The sequence below is a fragment of the Salpingoeca rosetta genome, assembly GCF_000188695.1.
Source record: "Salpingoeca rosetta unplaced genomic scaffold supercont1.15, whole genome shotgun sequence".
In the NCBI taxonomy this organism is placed as follows: domain Eukaryota; class Choanoflagellata; order Craspedida; family Salpingoecidae; genus Salpingoeca; species Salpingoeca rosetta.
The window spans coordinates 605,793-623,292 of record NW_004754919.1 but is presented as its reverse complement, the minus strand read 5'-3'; the positions used below and the strand labels follow the sequence as shown (position 1 = coordinate 623,292).

Below are 17,500 nucleotides of genomic sequence, written 5' to 3'. Positions count from 1 at the left end.
CCGGTGAGAGGGTAGGCGGGACAACGCAACACAAGTGTCATGTACACGCAGCAGTCACTGAACACGCCAGCAAACCAGCACTCCGATATCACCACATTGATCACCACCACCCCCACCACCTTTTTTCGTTGCTGCCATCACCACACACAGCAACCACCACCATCACACACAGCGACCACCACCATCACACACAGCAACCACCACCATCACACACAGCAACCACCACCATCACACACAGCGACCACCACCATCACACACAGCAACCACCACCATCACACACAGCAACCACCACCATCACACACAGCGACCACCACCATCACACACAGCAACCACCACCATCACGATTCATCATCGGAAGCACGCACCGAGTTCAAAGGCAAGTTGCTTGCAGACAGCAAGGTAGTACTGCGGGTTGAGCTCATTGAGCGTGTTTTCAAGCATGTCCACGCGGCGCTTGTGCATCTTCGCAGCGTGGTCTGAATTCTCTTCAAACTGCGCAAGCATGCGGTACAGCTGCGAGTGGTCTTGCACTGAAGAAGAGGGAAAAAGTTAAGGCGGGAGATGGAGGGGTCGTGGGGCAGAGGAGATATGCATGTGTGTCAATGAGTGAGAAGCGAAGAAAGGATCAGCAAACAATCGATCTCGCAGCAGCAGCAGCCCCTGGTTGATCCGTACCGCATGCGACGTGTCCGGACGCGTGCTCATCGAGGGTGAAGAACTTCAGCGCCGCCTGGATCCACTTCTGGCCTGTGGATTGAGTGTTGAATGGTGAAATGTGCGTATGTGTTTGTGCGTGCGTGTGTGAAACCGAGCACACGCGCACACACGTAGAGATACGAGAAACATTTTTGCCTGTAAGTCGCAAGCTAGTTTCGGCATCAACACCAGCTTCCTTGCAACACAGCATGGCACAATACACGCCCAGGATCATCACCCAGCTCGCAGTGCACGACCAATGCCAACTTCGCGTCACCTTGCAAGAAATATTTCCGCGCATCTTCGCTGGTCCGCGCCAGTGTCGTTGGCGTCTGCGTGTGTGTGTGTGTGGGGGGGGGGGGCGGGGTGAATGGAGGATTGTGGTGTTGATGTGGGTGATGTTTGCAAATGGGGTAGTTGAATGGTTGTGAGGCGCAACAAAGCATCTAACACAGGTCAACAAGCAGACACACAGTCACACAGACAGAAGCACATACACAGCCATACACACAGACACACATACACAACCAAAAGCATACACAGCCGCAGAGACACAGGCACAAACACAAAGACACACTGTGTGTCACCGAGAGCCAACGCACCCTGTGGATGTATGTGTGCATGTTGGGGACGTGGAGGGGCAGTGCTGGTTCAAGCGTCGACTTCACGTCCTCCTCAGACACATTCCCTTGCACAAGCTCCCTGACACGTGTACATGCACGTGTACGTGTACGTGTACGTATGCATGTGCATGTGAGTAGTTGATGTAGAGTGGGCGAGAGGCACGATGGCAGGTGGCACATCACGGTGCTTCTCATTGGCGAGGCCAAGGGCCAAAACCGATACAACGGTAGGGGCATCGACACACACACACACACATACAAACATACACACACATACACATACAAACATACAAACATACAAACATACACACACACCGACCAGGAGGCGTTGAGAAGGGTGAGGTGGTACTTGACCCAGCACTGCGCAATTGCGGCCTTCTTCTGCTGCGTGTCCTCATCGTCGCGCTCCTCCGTATCCGCAACCGCCTGCGCACACGCTGCCGATGGTGGTGGTGGTGGTGGTGGTGGTGTTGATTTGTGGTGGTGGCGGCGGTGTATGGTAAGTGAGAAAGCAGTGGCATGTGCATGCAAGTATGTTGTATGAACATGGACACGTGTGTGTTTGTACGTGTTCAGCTGCATTGTGAGGAGCTGTCCAACTCAATGCTCCCCTCTTCCACATGTATTCCCCTCTCCATCCAAGGTTCTGTGACCCACCAAGATACATGCGCGCATCGCTAAATGCGTTCTCGGAGAGGTAATATTGCGAAATCGCAGCAGCGTTAGTTGCCCAGTCCTGATGACGATGACAGCGGCGACGATTGTGGTGGTGGTGGTGGTGGTGGTGATGATAAGGTGTAAGTCACGAATGAAGAGGGTTAGCACTGACGGGCCGTCAGACAGCGCAGACCGTCAACGACACCAACAAAACATCAACAAACATCAACAAATACAAACACACATAAACCCGCACACACAACAAACATAACAAACACATACACGCACACACACACGCACACACACACACACACACCAGCTTGTCGAACTGTCCCGTCTCGTATTGTCGCGCGAGTGTCTGCTGGCAGTACTCCGCAGACTGCGCACATGTGCATGCGTGTGTGAAGGGGGGGGGAGTGGGCAAGTGAGCAAGTGAGCGCCATTAAATGAAGCAGGGGTGCACGTATATTTCATCATGCACGCACGCAGCAAAGTGCGGCGGGGGGGGGGCAGAACAAGCAATCCACGCACCACCCCACCACACCACGTGACAAAGTTCCATCGCACCTTTCCCGGCTGGTCGAGCTGCATGTAGCACTGGGCGAGGTAGAAGAGGCAGTGTGTGTATGTGTTCTCCAATTCGTCCATTCGCTCCTCATCGCCCTGCACAGGGAGCAGCCTGCACCGCGCAGCAGCACAGATGACGTGGATCAGACGACGACGATGACGACGATGACGATGACGACGACAGAGGTGACGATACGCACACATTCACATCCACATCCACACACACACACTTACACTTACACTCACATACACCCACTCGCTCTCTCACACACACACTCTCTCATACACATGCTCACACACGCTCACCCACACACATTCACATACACGCACATCAACACTTTGCGTGTGTCATTGACATTCACGTACTCGCATCGTCCCCAGGGCGCGTCGTCCTGCGCCTTGAGCGCCACATACAGCGCCTTTGCTCGCTGCAGCATGTCGAGTGCGCGGGAAAACTCCTTTCTGTCGGCCCACACAATACCCAGCCGGTTCATACCATCCAGGACGCACGTGCCCAGCATCGTCGGCACAGGCTCGCCCACATCAATGGCCTGACGATGACCAGCATGCAGGCGTCAAAGGACGAGTGAATGCATTCGTGAGTCGCGTGTGTATGTGAGTGCGCAGTGTGTGTATGTGTGTTATTGTGTGTGCATGTGAGTGTGCAGTGTATGCGTGTAGTGTGGGCGTGTTATTGTGTGTGTATGTGTGTGTATGTGTGTGTGTGTGTGTCGGCTTTGCGAGGAACTTGACAGCGACAACCAAGTGTCGCATGGCAATGATGGCCACACCCTGTGCACCCCTTGCTCATGCCTGCCCACCTGCTCAAGGAGCTTGCACCCCTCTGATATCTCGTCCGTGTCGACGAAGAGGCTGCCGATGATGTTGTCGAGGCGCGCAAGGCAACACTTCAGCACTGCAGGGGTGATGGTGTTGACCAACCACAATCAAGCATTCGTGAGTGGAGCCTTTGCGTTTTCACAACAATCACAAACTAACAGACACCACATGGATCGTACGCCCACACACACACACACACACACACACACACACACACACACACACACACACACACACACACACACACACACACAAACCTTGTCGGTGTTCGTGCTGGACGCTGAGCTCTTCCCCTTTGACCTTGATGGCCGCTTGGAGCTGCTTCAGCTCGTCCCGGCACTTGTACATGTGATCATACGGCCGATCCTCATCTGGCTCCTGTCAATCAACGAGAGTTCACCGCAAAAGTGCGCACGCACATACACACACACACACACACACACACACACACACAGAGTACACACACAGAGGAGGCAAAAGCTAACACTGTGAGCCTTTTCAAGTTTGTGACATGCACGTGCACGTTGGCGCTCGCTTCCCATCTGTCAATCACCTGCTCTGCCCACAAACCTTGCGGAGGTGATCCATGGCTTTGATGTAGAGTGGATGCGCTTCATCCACCAGATACGTGTTGAAGGTGTGCTCGGCCGGTGCGGGCAAGTCCTCCACGCGCACGGCTCCAATCACCCCTCGCAGCGGAGCCTTCAGCTCCTCCTCACCTTCGCCATCGCCTTCCTCACCCTCACCACCACCACCACTGCCATCCTGCCGCGGTTCTGCCTCTCCAACACCGTGTTGGTCTCCACCTTCCCCTTGTCCATCGCCTCCACGTTGCCTTCCACCGTCATCGTTGCTCCCTTCTTCCTTCTCCTCCTCCCGCAGGTTCAACGCGTCTGCGTCCAACACCACATCATCATCCATCCTTCCTCTCAGCTTGTCGTCGTTGTTGCTTCTTGGCCGTTGTTTGCTTTCTTCTTGCGAAAGTTTACCGAAATCGTTCACAAATTGTCTACATCGCGGGTGGTTGAGGCTTTGCCGTGGAGCGACGAAACAAACGAGAAAGAGGTGAGGAGGCTGTGGGACTTGGTTCGGCGTCGTGTGGTGTGCTGGATTGGTTGGTTGGTGTTCGTTTGTTGGAGGTGGTCAGTTGGCGGTGAAAGAGGTGAGATGGACTGCAAAAGACATGGATCGGTTGCCTGGGGGTGGCATGCCGCTCTCTCTATGTTGAGAGGGAGGACGTCGAGTAGTAGACGGACTGCTCTTCTGTCGTCGTGTGTGTGTGTGTGGGGGGGGGGCAATTGAGTCGTGGTTGTTTGTGCACTCCATCTCCGTTCTGTGCCGTTGACTTAATGGATACATATGATGGCCGTTGTTCTTCACGTACACGCACATGTACGTGCGCTCAAGTTGCTGGTCCCTTGGCCAAGCGCAGCAACACCCCATGCATGTACACAGACACGCAAGCTTTGACTCGACAAGACGCTCATTGTTCGCGCCCTTCTTTGATGTCGTGTCCACTTGCTTGCTCACATGTTGTTGTTTTTGTTGTGCCGCGTGCCTCCACGCTCTCCTGTCTCTGCCACTGTTCACATGGCAGTCGGCTTTTTGGCGCCTGTGATTGTTGACACCTGTTCAAGAACGTCTGTCGTTGCGTACTGAGAACAAGAGAAGAAGGTTTTGGCACAAACACACGGACTTCGCTTCGGGTAAAGTCCACTCACTTTCCACACCCTCTCATCTCACACTGGGCCACTACCATCCCCTTTTGCAGCCGCTTTGCGTTCGTCTTGACCCCCTCCGCATTGCTCTGTTTCGCATTGTCGTCTTTTCCCACACGCCCTCAGTCTGGCTATTATTTCACCCACACCAGTCACCTTTCACTGCTCATCACTGCTCATCACCGCCAACCCACCACCATGTCTAACCGCGCTCCCTCGCATACCACGCGACTGTCTCGCAATGCGCGTCCCTTCTATCCGCCCTTCCGCCATCCACATCGACTCAACATCCCTGCACGCCACCACGTCTTCAGAATGGTGCGTGTCGAGTTTTGAGCGAGATTCCTCTCCACTGTCGCCGTCTTGAAGACTGTGAACCCTCTTGGCTGGCTGATCTCAGGGCTGCTGCCATTTCTTGTCATAGTACTGCTGTACACCACAGCCATCGCCTCACCACGCCCAATCCCTTGCGCTCCTTCGATGCGCACATGCATGTCTTTGCGTATGTGTCCATGTGTGCTCATACGGTTTTGTGTGTGCGCGCATTCGTATGTGCGTGTGTCCATGTGCGCGCGTGTCCATGTGTGCGTGCAGAGCTACTACAAGGACGGCGACGGTGCGCCGTTCTATCCACCACCTGGCATGGAGCGAGATGTGCGTGATTGCCCTTGCCACTATCACCTCCATGCACCACACATGCTTGTTGAGGCTTGTCGACGCTTGTTTTGTTTTTGGTTGTCTTGTATCGCAGTAATCGCACGTGTCGTTGACTCAAGTGCTCTGCTGCATATATATGTGGATATATGTGGCGCTGCTCACCCAAATATGTGTGTGTGTGCGTGTGTGCGTGTGTGTGTTCGACATGGACAGCCGTCGCTTGTTGGAGGAATGGGTCCAGGACACATGCCTTGTACGCGATGCCTTGTTTATGTGTTGTGTGTGTGCGTTGTGTTGCGTGTGTGCGTGTGTGTGTGTTGCGTGCGTGTGTTGTGTGTGTGTGTGTGTGTGTGTGTGTGTTGCGTGCGTGTGTTGCGTGTGTGTTCGAACAAAGACCTGTCCGTCTGACTGCCTGTCATCACGGTGTCCTCACCAATATCTTCCCATGTCCGCACCGCCGCCACCGCCACCATATCGGTGTCGACTGCAGCGTCGAGCGTGCCTGCAACCGTCTCTGGCCCGCTGCCCCCGTTTTCGCAGGGCGGCAGACCCATGGGAATGCCATCAGGGTATGAGGACGATGATGATGATGATGTTGATGATGACAATGATGGTGTTGATGACGCTGCTGCGTTCCATGCTGCTGCTGCGTTGTTTGGGTGTGCAGTTGCGTCTGTGTTTCTTTTCGCCTTGTGCTCGTTGCGCATCCGTCCTTCCGTCCATCCCCTATTCGTGCGACTGCTCTCCAACCTCACACGTTCTCCCCCCCACCCCCAACATTCAAACGCTTGTGCAGACTTGCGCGGATGCCTGGCTCACCCTCGCGTCAGAGCGGTCTTCCAAACATGGTTGGCGCTTGCACACGCACACACACACACACATTCACACATTCGTACTCACATACACACACACACATTCACACATTCGTACTCACATATACACACACGCGCGCGCACACATGCACACGCGCACACACTCACATGTATGCATATATGCACGCACGTGTTGGCGGTGGTGTTGCGTTGACGGACCAAGACATGTCCGTCTCCTTTGCTGCTGCTTATGTTTGCTTTCTCACACGTGCCTGTGGGCGTGTATCTTTGTGTGCGTGTGCAGATGATGATGAACGGAATGGCGCAAGGCGGACGAATGCCGTAAGCTGCAACACCAGAGCACACACCTACACACACCTACACACCTGCACACACCTACACACTTCATTGGCCTTGCACATCCACGCGCACACTTGACTGCACGCCAATCTCTGGGCTTGACTCCTCGATTCACACGTCTTCCCTTTTTACCCTTCGTCCTTCTTCTTCCTCCCTCTCCCTCCCCCTCCCCTTTGCTTGCTCCCGCCAATTTCATGCACACCAGACCGCAGGGTGGCATGCGGCAGCAGCCTGGCCCCGGTCTCCGCACCATGTCTGCACCCGCACCGGGCACGGCGTACAGGAAACCCGGCGGTGCAATGCAGCAGCAGCAACAGCAGCAGGGCATGATGCAACAACAGCCGCCACAGCAGCAGCAGCAACAACAGCAACAGCAGCAAGGGTTTCCCATGTACGCAGAACGAGGCATGATGATGTCGAACGGGCAGGTGCGTGGTTGTGCGTGTATGTTTTTGTCTGAGGCTGTCGTGCGCTTGTGGAAGTATTCTCGCACCCTGTTTGCAATGTATGTGCCCTGCATGGGCTAGTCCATTCCCATCACCACGACGACCACGACCACAACCATGAATCCCCCCCCTCCAAACTCACAGCCGGTGTTCTCCATCCCACGCCCACAATCTTACATCACCACTTCCCACATCACCAACGCGGCTGCCGCCGCCAGAACTATCCTGCGCTGCACCAGGCGTACGGTGGGCAGAAGGGCCACGGCAGCATGCTTGACCCCACCGGGTTTCCGGCCCTTTCCGCCACCATGCCCCCGCGCTCGCAACAGCAGCTGTCTGCCGTCGCCCAGCAGCACCCGCCCCACAGCCAACCGCCACCGCAGTTGCAACAGCAACAGCAGCAACAGCAGCAGAGAGCGCCGCAGCAGAGCATGCGTAAGTATCAGCCAGTGTACCATCGGCTGTTGTTGCTCCTCGGCCACGTGCTCTGTCTGTGTGTGGATGGGCCATGGTTCTTTGTCTTTTGACGGGGTTGAGTCTCACTTCGTCCCAACTTCATGCCAACCCCACCCCACCTCACCACCTCGCTGCCCCACCCTCCTGCTTTCCACCACCACCATCGCTGTAATCACCTCCATTGCCCTCACCGCCATCACCACCACCGCTATGCGCAGCGTCGTCGTCGCATCCCGTGTCGAGTGCGTCGTACAACGGCGTAGCGGCGGGTCGCGTGCCGGCGCCGCCACCAACAGGCTACAGCATACACGCAGACGACTTCCCCTCCCTCTCCTCCCAGGCCCCCAGGCAGCAGCAGCAACAGCAGCAACAACAGCAACAACAGCAACAGAGACCTGCACAACAGCAGCAGCAGCCGCAATTGCCGCCGTCATCACAAGCGCCACCACCACAGCCTCAACAACAACAGCAGCAGCAGCAGCAGCAGCAACAACAACAACAACAGCAGCAGCAGCAGCAGCAGCAGCAGCAGCAGCAGCAGCAGCAGCAGCAGCAGGGCGGCTCGATACTAAAGGGAGCCACCATCAAGACCGTTCCAAGTTCGTAATTTGCTCCCCTGTGTGGTGTGCGGTGGTTTCCTATGATGTGCTCTGCTGCTGTGCTGTGCTCTGTTTTACGATTGCAGCGTGGTTCTCACTGTGTATCATGCCTCGTGCTTGACCCAACCTGACAGCGTGGGACCTTGGTTTGGAAAAGCATACGGCGCTGAAGGAGGCGTCAAAACGTGAGTGTATGACACCTCAGGCGAACGCGCTGGTGGTGTTTCTGTCTTGATGCATTGTCCCTCCTCGTTGTTCCCACCTGTCGTCCAACGGAAATGGCATTGCCATTGCCCGCTTACCTCTCGCTCACTCAACACACACACACACGCGCGCGCGCGCGCGCACGCACTCCCAACACTCCAGAGCTGCTACCCGGGCACGAGTACGGGCTTGAAGGGCTACTGCAGATGGTGTACACGGACGACGCGAAGCTGCGGCGGCTGCATCGCGGACTGGACGCGTCTGAACCCATTCTCCGCCGTCACGAGGGCGAGGCCTTTCCCCACTTGCTCACCCCGTGGAACGCGGTATGGCGGTTGAATGTGATGGTGGTGATGTGGATGTGTGGATGGTCGTTGATTGTGATGGTGGTGATGTGGAGGATGATTGTGATGGGTACTCGCCTTTCCGCGCTTTCGCGTGCCGTTTGCGCTTGCTCTCGTGCTTTCTGCAACGGCCCGTCTTGTCTTGTGCTTGCTCACAACCTGTGCCTGTCTGTGGGTGCGCCTGGTTGTATGTGTGCATGTGCTTGACGTGTACCTCGTGTGCGGACAACAGCAACAAGTGCCGCCCGTGCTTGGCCGTCTGCCGTCGAGCTACCGCGACTTCCCCGTCACACACGTCTCCCAGGTCAGACATGACATGGCGTGACTCCATTGTTGCGGCAGCGGGTGTGATGCGTGCAGGAGGAGTCCAAGTCTTGCCCTCACCTTGACCTCACACACACACACACACACACACACACACACACACACACGCACACACACACACACACACATGCGTACACGCGTCCATGTGCACCGCGTTGTTTCACCAGGGGATCAACCGGTTTCCTGACGAGACGCTGTTCTACATGTTCTACAACCTTCCTGGCGACATTCTCCAGCTCTCCGCCGCAAATCACCTGTCAGTGCTCGCACGCTCGTCCCTGTGCCGCGTGTTGTGCGTGATGTGGTGTGTGTGTGTGTGTGTGTGTGTGTGTGTGTGTGTGTGTGTGTGTGTGTGTGTGTGTGTGTGTGTGTGTGATGTGCTCACCACTGCTGCTGCTGCTGCTGCTGCTGCTGCTGCGCAGGTTTGGGCGGAGCTGGCGGTTCCATCGGGTGAAGCGGGTGTGGCTGAAGAAGAGCGACAAGTACCAGTACCAGACGAGTGCAACGCAGCAGCACGGCACATACATTGTGTTTGACCCGCGTGTGTGGCGGGAGGTGGAGCAGACGTTCACCGTCCAGTTCAAACATCTGGAGGAAGAGGCCGTCAGCCCCAACCACCGATGATGCCCATGCTCGCCCCTCTTGTCGTCACTCCTACTCCATCCACTGCTGTTGCCTTGCTGCTGCTGCTGTTATTCGTTGCGTTGTCCGCAGTTGAATGCACTGCAATCATGCAGCTGATGTGTGTGTGTGTGTGTGTGTGTGTGTGTGAATGACTGAGCCTGTGTGGAGTGTGGCGTGTCACTTTTCTTCTTGTTGTTCTTGCGTCCTATGGGACGGCCCTTTGTGTTTTTCCACAGCCCCGTTTCTTTGCGTTTTGTTGCCTTTCGCTTGGAGCCGTTGGTTCGTTGTCCACAACGTGTACGCTCTCTGAACACCGTGTATTTGCATGTGTGTGTGTTGTGTGTGTGTGTGTGTGTCTTGTGTGTGTGTGTGTGTTTGGTTGCCAGTTGTTGCATCTTGGATGATTGTCCCATTTCATTAACCGTCAGTGTCACACCATTGCTGTGTGTGCGTATGTGCGTGCGTATGTGTGTGTGTGTGTGTGTGTGTGTGTCTTGTGCATGTGTTTGCTTGTTTGTTTCCCTCAGCGTCTCTCGCCATAAACATCAGCGCGTGTGGTGGGTGATGAAAACAGCACCCATGCTTGTTTCGCCCCCGCCCAACCCCCGCATCTTCCCCCAACCAGTGACAACTTCAACTGTGCGTGCGTGTGTGTGTGTGTGTGTGTGTGTGTGTGTGTGTGTGTGTGTGTGTGTGTGTGTGTGTGCGTGCGTGCGTGCGTGTGTGTGTGTGTGCGTGCGTGCGTGCGTGCGTGTGTGTGTGTGTTGTGGTGACGGCGGTGCTGAATGCTTTGTGCGTTTCCAAGGTTGTTGTCGGGTTACGAGTTTTTTCATTGCATCAACTAGGTCAAAGCAAAGGGCAAAGAGGGGAAAAAGAATAAGGAGAGAGGGAGAGGGGGAGAAGAGGGAGACATGGGTCAGCAGGTAGTGCGACGACAAAAACGGAAGCAGACATCAAATTCACCGGACGAGACATGAAGAGGGGAGCGCGGAATAGAAAGGAAAGAGGGGGAGGAGGAAAACAGGGGAAGCGAGGTGATGGTGGGCACTGTTGGTGTGCCCGTTGCGTGGCGTGACAAAACAAAACGAGGCAGCGTTGGCACAACGCAACACTCGAGAGCACGCCAGAACAACAGGACAACGCAACGCGAAGACCACACGTCACCAAAACCATCTCGCTGCTTGCACGCACGCTGCAAAGGGGGGGGGGGAAGAGGAACAAGAACGCGCCTGAACTAACGTAAGAGTGCGGTGAGGGGGTCACGGAGCACAAGCGGAAGAAGCACACGGCACACGACACATGGCACGTGTCTCATGACACATGGCACGTGGTGTGGGCACAAGGGGAAGTCCACTTGTGGATCCAAAAAACCGGAAAGACCACACGACCACAAAATGTACTTTGCACAGCAAAGAGGTGGGGGGGGGAGGGAGATGACAAGACTAAATCACAGCACAACAACAGCCCACGCCAGACACAGTGTCACCAACAGCACGCGACTGTGGTCGTGCACATAGCGGTGTGAATGCTCACTGGCCAACATCGAGAGCCTGTGTTGAAAACAAGAGGGAGGGGAGGGGAAAACACGTGTGTGTGTGTGTGCGTGCGGGCGCGCGTGCAGGTGCATGTGCGAGAGGAAAGGAAACAAGAGAGCAGGAGTGCACAACATCACCGACCGGAAGAAACACAACGACTGCAACCATAGCCAAATCGACACCAAGACCCTCGAAGAACAGAGCTTAAGGAACATCAACGACTCAAGTACACAAGCAAGCAGGCAAACACAAGTGGCCAATGCATCCTGCGTGCCTGCAGGCACATCCTCGAGTCCAGCGCGGGTGCGGGTGCACGCACGCCTACACGCTGCCACCGCTGCCGCTACCGCTGCCGCTGCCACTGCCGCTTGCCCAGCCGGAGAAGGTGACCTCTTCTGTTGGGATGGCGGTCGTGGTGGCCTTTGGCGGATCTGGTGGCAGGTACTGCGTCATGTTCTGCACGGCGGGAGCGATGCCGCCCTGTTGAGGTCGATGGCAGTGTGCATTTGTAGTTTAGAGGGGGGGGGGGAAGAGTCATCAAGGGGTAAGGTGGTGAGGCAGAAAGCCCTCAAGGGGCGTGCATAACAAACGAAACGCATGCGTCACGGCACACACGCATGGCCAAACACACGCATGGCCAAACACACACACACACACACACACACACACACACACACATGGCCAAACACACACACACACACACACCTGGATGACCAGGAGCTGGAGGTCGCCGCGCCAGACGTTGTCGTTGGTGGCGCTGCAACCGACACGGAACGTGCCAGACATGTAGTTCATGCCGCCGTTCCAAGGGCCATGAATGACGAGGGAGCTGGCAACGTACACCATGACGTGGGCCTCGGACACGCTGTAGAGAAATGGTCACAATGGCAGTATTCAAAGCAAAGGTAAGAAAAACACAAAAGGTGGAAGTTGAGTCCCAGAAAAAAAACACTCACATGTGCACATGTGCACCCATGAACGTGCATGCGCATGTGTTGCAGCATGACAAACATGAATCTACACATACGCACACACACACACACACACCACACACACCACACTTGGTGACTTACACAAGGCTGATCTCCGTCACATTGGCGAGGACGTCAGCCACAGCTCCAACGGCGGTGATTGTGGCGTTCTGCCTAGCAAACAGCTGCAGCGTGTTGCCGGGCCTGACCACGTGGCGAGACAAATTACACATACACAAAGCAACTGGATGTGTGAGTGACAATTTGGCTCTGTATGCGCATGTCGCAAGCGATTTACACACACACACACACACATACACACACACACACAAACTCACCCCTTGGACAAGACGATGGCGTTGTCGTTGGAAGAAATGTCAAACAGCACTGCAAACCAATCGCGGAACAAGGGGGTAGCAAAGGCGAGTGAGTGTACGTGCTCAGGCAAAACGATCAAAACGATCAAATGGAAGTGGCATCCAGCACCCAGGAAGAGAACACCCAACCACCAAATCCAAAAACATTTCATCCACATGGCAAAACGGCGGCAAAATTCAAATGCCCCAAAACGCTGTGTCACATCACACCACATCACACACTTCACAAAGCCACACAATCACACAGGCAAACGCTTGCCCCCTTGCTCACCTTCTGGGGTGGTTGACTCAAAGTCCTTGTGGAGCACCCTCATGTAGAAGGTCGCTGTGTTGGGAAGAAAACCCACCATGCCACAAAGGCAGGAAACAGACAAGAAGAGGGGGGGGGAGCCACACGTGAGAACAGCAGGAGAGACATGAAGACAGCGGCAGACTGGTGGATTGAAGCAGTGCCTTTTGCAGACGTGTCCACAGACAACACACGAGCACGCCCACACACATCAAGAACGCATTGCTTACCGCCATCGGTGAAGGTGAGAGGTGCGCTGGGAGCCCAGCCAAGGCAGCCACCATCCAAGACGAGGCCACGGGTGAACTCGTACGTGATGTTGTTGCCGAAGAAGACGCCGTCGGGGAGGCCGATGCCACCAATCGTCGGACGCACGCGCCGCACGGGGATGGAGTCCTCGTAGCTGGCGTTGTACTGGAAGGGGAAGACGGTGAAGGGCAGCAGTATCTTGCTCTGGTTGCCGCAAATGCTGCCGGGAAGACAGCCGCTCGACGCGTCCCACGTGCACTCTGGGTAGAAGTTGCACATGACCTCGTTCCAGGCGATGTTGAAGCACCAGTCGTCCTCGTTTTCCCGGTCGATGCACCATCCCGAAGATGGCTCCCACTCGCAGCCGGCGGCAATGCAGAAGTCGAGGCTGCCAATCTCCTTGCACGTGGGCACGCGGTGGCTCGGGTAGCAGACGCCCTCGTAGAAGGTGCACTTGGGGTCGTTGGTGCAGCTGGTGTAGTCGTCGAGCCAGCGGCAGTAGATGAGGGTGGGCAGGCAGAAGCTGTAGACGTTGTCCCAGACGCACTCTGGGCTGGCAGCCTCACAGGAGGGCTGGGAGTACTGGATCTGCGAGCACTTGGGGAACTCGCCAGGCGGGTGGCAGGCGCCAATCTCCGTGTCCCACACGCACCACTCTGGGCAGTATTCCTCCGTGTAGCCCCACTCGCACGGCATTTGGTCGCAGGAATCGCAGTGGTAGTTCCACGCGCACAGGTCGGGGCTGACGTCGCAGTCGTACGAGTTGTTGTAGCTGGAGCACGCGGCGCCCATGACGGGGGTGACGGGGGTGACGAGGGCAAAGGTGATGGCAAAGACCATGGCGCTAAGCGCGATGAGGCCCGTGAATGCCGTGACAGGGCGCGGGGTTGTCAACGCCATCTTGGCTGCTGGTGTCGTCGTCGTCGTGCGGATGCTTGGCAGAAGGCGCGTCGTGGTGGAGAGCCCTTGTTGACGATGTGGTGGCGCAGACAAAAATGGAGACGCTTGGTGACAGTGGTGGTGACGGTGGTCGCGGTGGAAGCGGCGTGTGTCTTGGTTCTCCGTCGTGCGTGGCGTGTGCAGGGCGCAGGAATGAATGCTGCGATGGTGTGTCGCGTGCTGTCAGGGTTTGAGCACCGAGGAGGAGAAGGCTTGGGGAGAGGGAGGGGAGGGATGTGTCGACACGGGTGCGGCGAAAGCGTGTGCGTGTATAAGTGCGTGCAGACAAGGGATCGGGGAGGTGTGAGTGGTTTGAGATGGTCGAGAAAAATGAACACGCAAGCGAGGCGATGCTGAGTTGTTGCGTGCGTAAGCACGGCATTCATGCGAGCGTGTGCGTGTGTGTGTGTGTATGTGTGTGTCGGGGAGTGTGTTGTCGACAAGATTTCGTGGTGTGTCAAACGTATGTCACGGTGGTTACCTGGGTGGTGGATATGACAAGAAGAGCAGAACCTTCGGGTGTCTCCTGGTGGCTGTGGGTGTTCATGGTCGGCGTAGGTCGAGTATATGTGTTGTGGCGGGGCAGCGCACGCGCTAGTCACGGTGCGCATTGAGATCGTCATAACAAGGGTGCGGTCGATGCATCTGGAGCTGACAGAGAGGGATACAGGGGATAAAGGGCTGCCGACAACCCTGACAGAGGGCAGGTGGATAGTACTTGTTTGAAACCTCCGGATGTGAGTGAGGCACAAGCTTGTCCACCTGACACGCAATAGAAGAATATGGGGGTGAGCAGAAAGAAGATGAAAGAAGCTGTGCTTGCTTGCTTGCTTGGCGCTTGCAGCAGCTGTGTGTGTGTGTGGTTGTGTTATTTGTGGTGGCTAACACATCGTAACGTGTTTGTGACTGTGTGTGTGTGTGTGCGTTTGTGTGTGTCTGTTGCAAACACTTGCCTGGTTGGCGCTGACGAGAAGAGGAGCGGAGCTGACAGAAGCGTGCGGACATGCTGGCGTGCAAGCTCGTCCCATTCAGATTGTGACTGTGTGAAGACGAGTCCCAAGCAACAGGCCCGTGTGCCTGTGTCATATGTGTGTGTGTTTGTGTGTTTGTGGGCCATGTCATGTATGTCATGGTGTGTGAGTTGTTACGCCTAGTTGTGGTGACTCCAATATGAGGTGTCAGACACGGTGCAACCTTGTCCAAGCACAGCCAATTTGGCGTTGAGCTTGGGAAGCACACGCGCAGGACTGACACAAGACACACAAGACACACACACACACACACAAACACAAACGTGCATACGTCTCTCTGACCTTTGCATTGTGTCTCGCCGTTGCCTGGTCCCTGCGTTTCTTGCTGTGGTTGGTTTGTCAGGCAGCCAAGCAAGGGGTGGGAAGCGGGCGGGGGTTGGTGGTTGTTGCATCTGCGCGTTATTTGCTTGTGCTTCTGCGTGGTGGTGGGCAGTGGTGTGTGTGTGCGTGTGTGTGTGTGTGCGTGTGTGTGTGGCTGGTGTGTGTGGTGTGGTGTGTGTGGTGTGGTGTGTCTTTTCGTTTTCCTAACGGTAAGGAAAACTAGAGGGAGATGTTCGATTATTTTCGGACAGGAAATCTTGTCCCACGCCCCACGAATTTTGGTGGAAGTGGCGGTGGCACCGACACGCCCTGGCCCAGGCAGGGCGAATCAAAATAGCAGTCTCCCCACGGCCTGTGGTGGGGAGTGGGGTGGAGGAAGTGGCGAAGGTGGGGGTGCGTCTGAAGGTCAACTGGGGTTGTGTGTGTGTGGCAAGAAGAAAAGAGAAGAGCCAACGCAACCCACGCAAGCAAGCAAGCAAGCCGAGCCGGCAACAACGGAAAACGTCGTTTCAGAATGTCGTGTTGTGTTTTGCTGCTGTTGTGGTGGTGATGTGATGTGAGCGGCAACAGTCCTTTCTTTGACTGCGTCGAGAAAAGTGCTGAATCAGCGACTCATTGTGGAAAGGGAAACAAGTGAAGCAAACACACACACACACACACACACACACACACACACACACACACACACACACACACACACACACACACACACACACACACACACACACACACACACACACACACAGATGTGGAGGCGCCATGGCGGTGATGGAGTGGGTGTTGGCGTGTTGGCCAGTGTGTTGGTTGTTGTTTTGGTGGTGGGTAGCTGCTGCGGATGCGCGGATGGAGCTCGAGGAGCAGCAGCGGCGGCAGCAGCAGATGCAACGGCTATGGGGCCACCTGGAGGACGTGCGCCTACTGAGACAAGTGCAACAGCAACTGCAGCAGCTGATCGACCGCATGCGGCAACTCACACCCATGCTGCCCGCAGAAGACGAAGCAGCAGCAGTAACAACAGCAGCAGCAGCAGCAGCGGCGGCAGCAGCAGCAAACGCGCGAACAGCACGCACGGCTGCAGGTACACGGCGGCAGGCGTGAGGCGCCAGGACCTGTTTGTGCCCGGGGTCAAGACGGATATTGACATCACCTACCCTTGCTTTCGGCAGCCTGCGATTGTGAACGCGGACGAGAGCGGCACGCACCTTATTGTGTTTGCAGAGGGTCGCAACGTCTCAGACTGCGCTCCCAACGGCATGGCAACGGCAGCAGCACGCATGAAAGGACAGGCAGCACGCATGAGAGAAAACGGGGCACACGAGCACGCCACAACAACAGCAACAGCAACAGCAACAGCAACAACAACAGCAACAACAACAGCAGCAGCAGCAGCTGCTGCTGAGACAGTGAACGAGGAGGAGCGAAGTGAACAAAACGCCAAAAGTCATCAGTACAACCAGCATGCCACGCGTGCCGGAAGTGGGCCGAGCAATGAGGTTGGGGGGCTTGTGATTCGCACATCCAACGACTCGGGGGAAACATGGTCTGGTGGCCGCACCATTTACCAGGGCAACATTGACTTCTACACCACGGTATTCGACAACACCACCAAACGCGTCTGGCTCATGCTCCAACAAAGCCCCAACGTCAAGGTCAGCCGTATGTGTGCGTGTGTGTGTATGGAGGGGGAGGCGTTTGTGTGCATTGTGTGTGTGTGTTTGTGTCTGTGTGTGTCTGTGTGTGTCTGTGTGTGTCTGTGTGTGTGTCTGTGTGTGTGTGTGTCTGTGTGTGTGCTTTTGTTTGTCTCAGCGCATCTGCATTCACCCACCATACTTTGCCTCTCTCTACCACCCGTCCCACCATC

General features: G+C 55.9%; 4 protein-coding genes across 4 annotated transcripts in view; 2 read left to right on the top strand and 2 right to left on the bottom strand.

The window, feature by feature from the left end:
* Positions 1–4,383, bottom strand: part of PTSG_12368 (uncharacterized protein) — a 5,857-nt gene extending 1,474 nt beyond the window's left edge. Inside the window, exons 1-12 of the mRNA XM_004992763.1 lie at positions 3,954–4,383; positions 3,641–3,761; positions 3,365–3,459; positions 2,910–3,094; positions 2,544–2,655; positions 2,293–2,355; positions 1,977–2,055; positions 1,639–1,756; positions 1,299–1,398; positions 974–1,028; positions 676–747; positions 366–530 (exon numbers count right to left, since the gene is read on the bottom strand). Of these exons, the coding sequence (XP_004992820.1) occupies positions 366–530; positions 676–747; positions 974–1,028; positions 1,299–1,398; positions 1,639–1,756; positions 1,977–2,055; positions 2,293–2,355; positions 2,544–2,655; positions 2,910–3,094; positions 3,365–3,459; positions 3,641–3,761; positions 3,954–4,304 (1,516 nt within the window). The 5' untranslated portion in view covers positions 4,305–4,383. The remainder of the gene's footprint in view (positions 1–365; positions 531–675; positions 748–973; positions 1,029–1,298; positions 1,399–1,638; positions 1,757–1,976; positions 2,056–2,292; positions 2,356–2,543; positions 2,656–2,909; positions 3,095–3,364; positions 3,460–3,640; positions 3,762–3,953) is intronic.
* Positions 4,384–4,398: 15 nt separating this feature from the next.
* PTSG_05925 (uncharacterized protein) lies at positions 4,399–9,927 on the top strand (the record flags this gene model as incomplete). The annotated part of the gene is made up of 16 exons (XM_004992762.1): positions 4,399–4,448; positions 4,981–5,089; positions 5,416–5,419; positions 5,696–5,755; positions 5,972–6,011; positions 6,249–6,327; positions 6,555–6,606; positions 6,875–6,912; positions 7,136–7,358; positions 7,595–7,811; positions 8,051–8,431; positions 8,566–8,616; positions 8,798–8,961; positions 9,212–9,283; positions 9,471–9,559; positions 9,726–9,927. The coding sequence occupies exons 3-16, from the start codon at positions 5,417–5,419 to the stop codon at positions 9,925–9,927; spliced, it is 1,671 nt and encodes a 556-aa protein (XP_004992819.1). The 5' UTR covers positions 4,399–4,448; positions 4,981–5,089; position 5,416.
* An 810-nt stretch (positions 9,928–10,737) lies between these two features.
* Positions 10,738–15,844, bottom strand: PTSG_05924 (uncharacterized protein). Its single transcript, XM_004992761.1, has 9 exons — positions 15,601–15,844; positions 15,241–15,364; positions 14,769–15,049; positions 13,330–14,499; positions 13,082–13,135; positions 12,772–12,820; positions 12,536–12,637; positions 12,168–12,327; positions 10,738–11,942 (listed from the first exon to the last, which is right to left on the bottom strand). Exons 4-9 carry the CDS (start codon positions 14,246–14,248, stop codon positions 11,784–11,786), a joined length of 1,443 nt encoding a protein of 480 aa, XP_004992818.1. The 5' UTR covers positions 14,249–14,499; positions 14,769–15,049; positions 15,241–15,364; positions 15,601–15,844; the 3' UTR covers positions 10,738–11,783.
* Positions 15,845–16,482: 638 nt separating this feature from the next.
* Positions 16,483–17,500, top strand: part of PTSG_05923 (Glrp1 protein) — a gene marked incomplete at both ends in the record, with an annotated part of 2,471 nt that continues 1,453 nt past the window's right edge. The window contains 2 exons of the mRNA XM_004992760.1: positions 16,483–16,717; positions 16,858–17,288. Coding sequence (XP_004992817.1) covers positions 16,483–16,717; positions 16,858–17,288 — 666 coding nt within the window. The remainder of the gene's footprint in view (positions 16,718–16,857; positions 17,289–17,500) is intronic.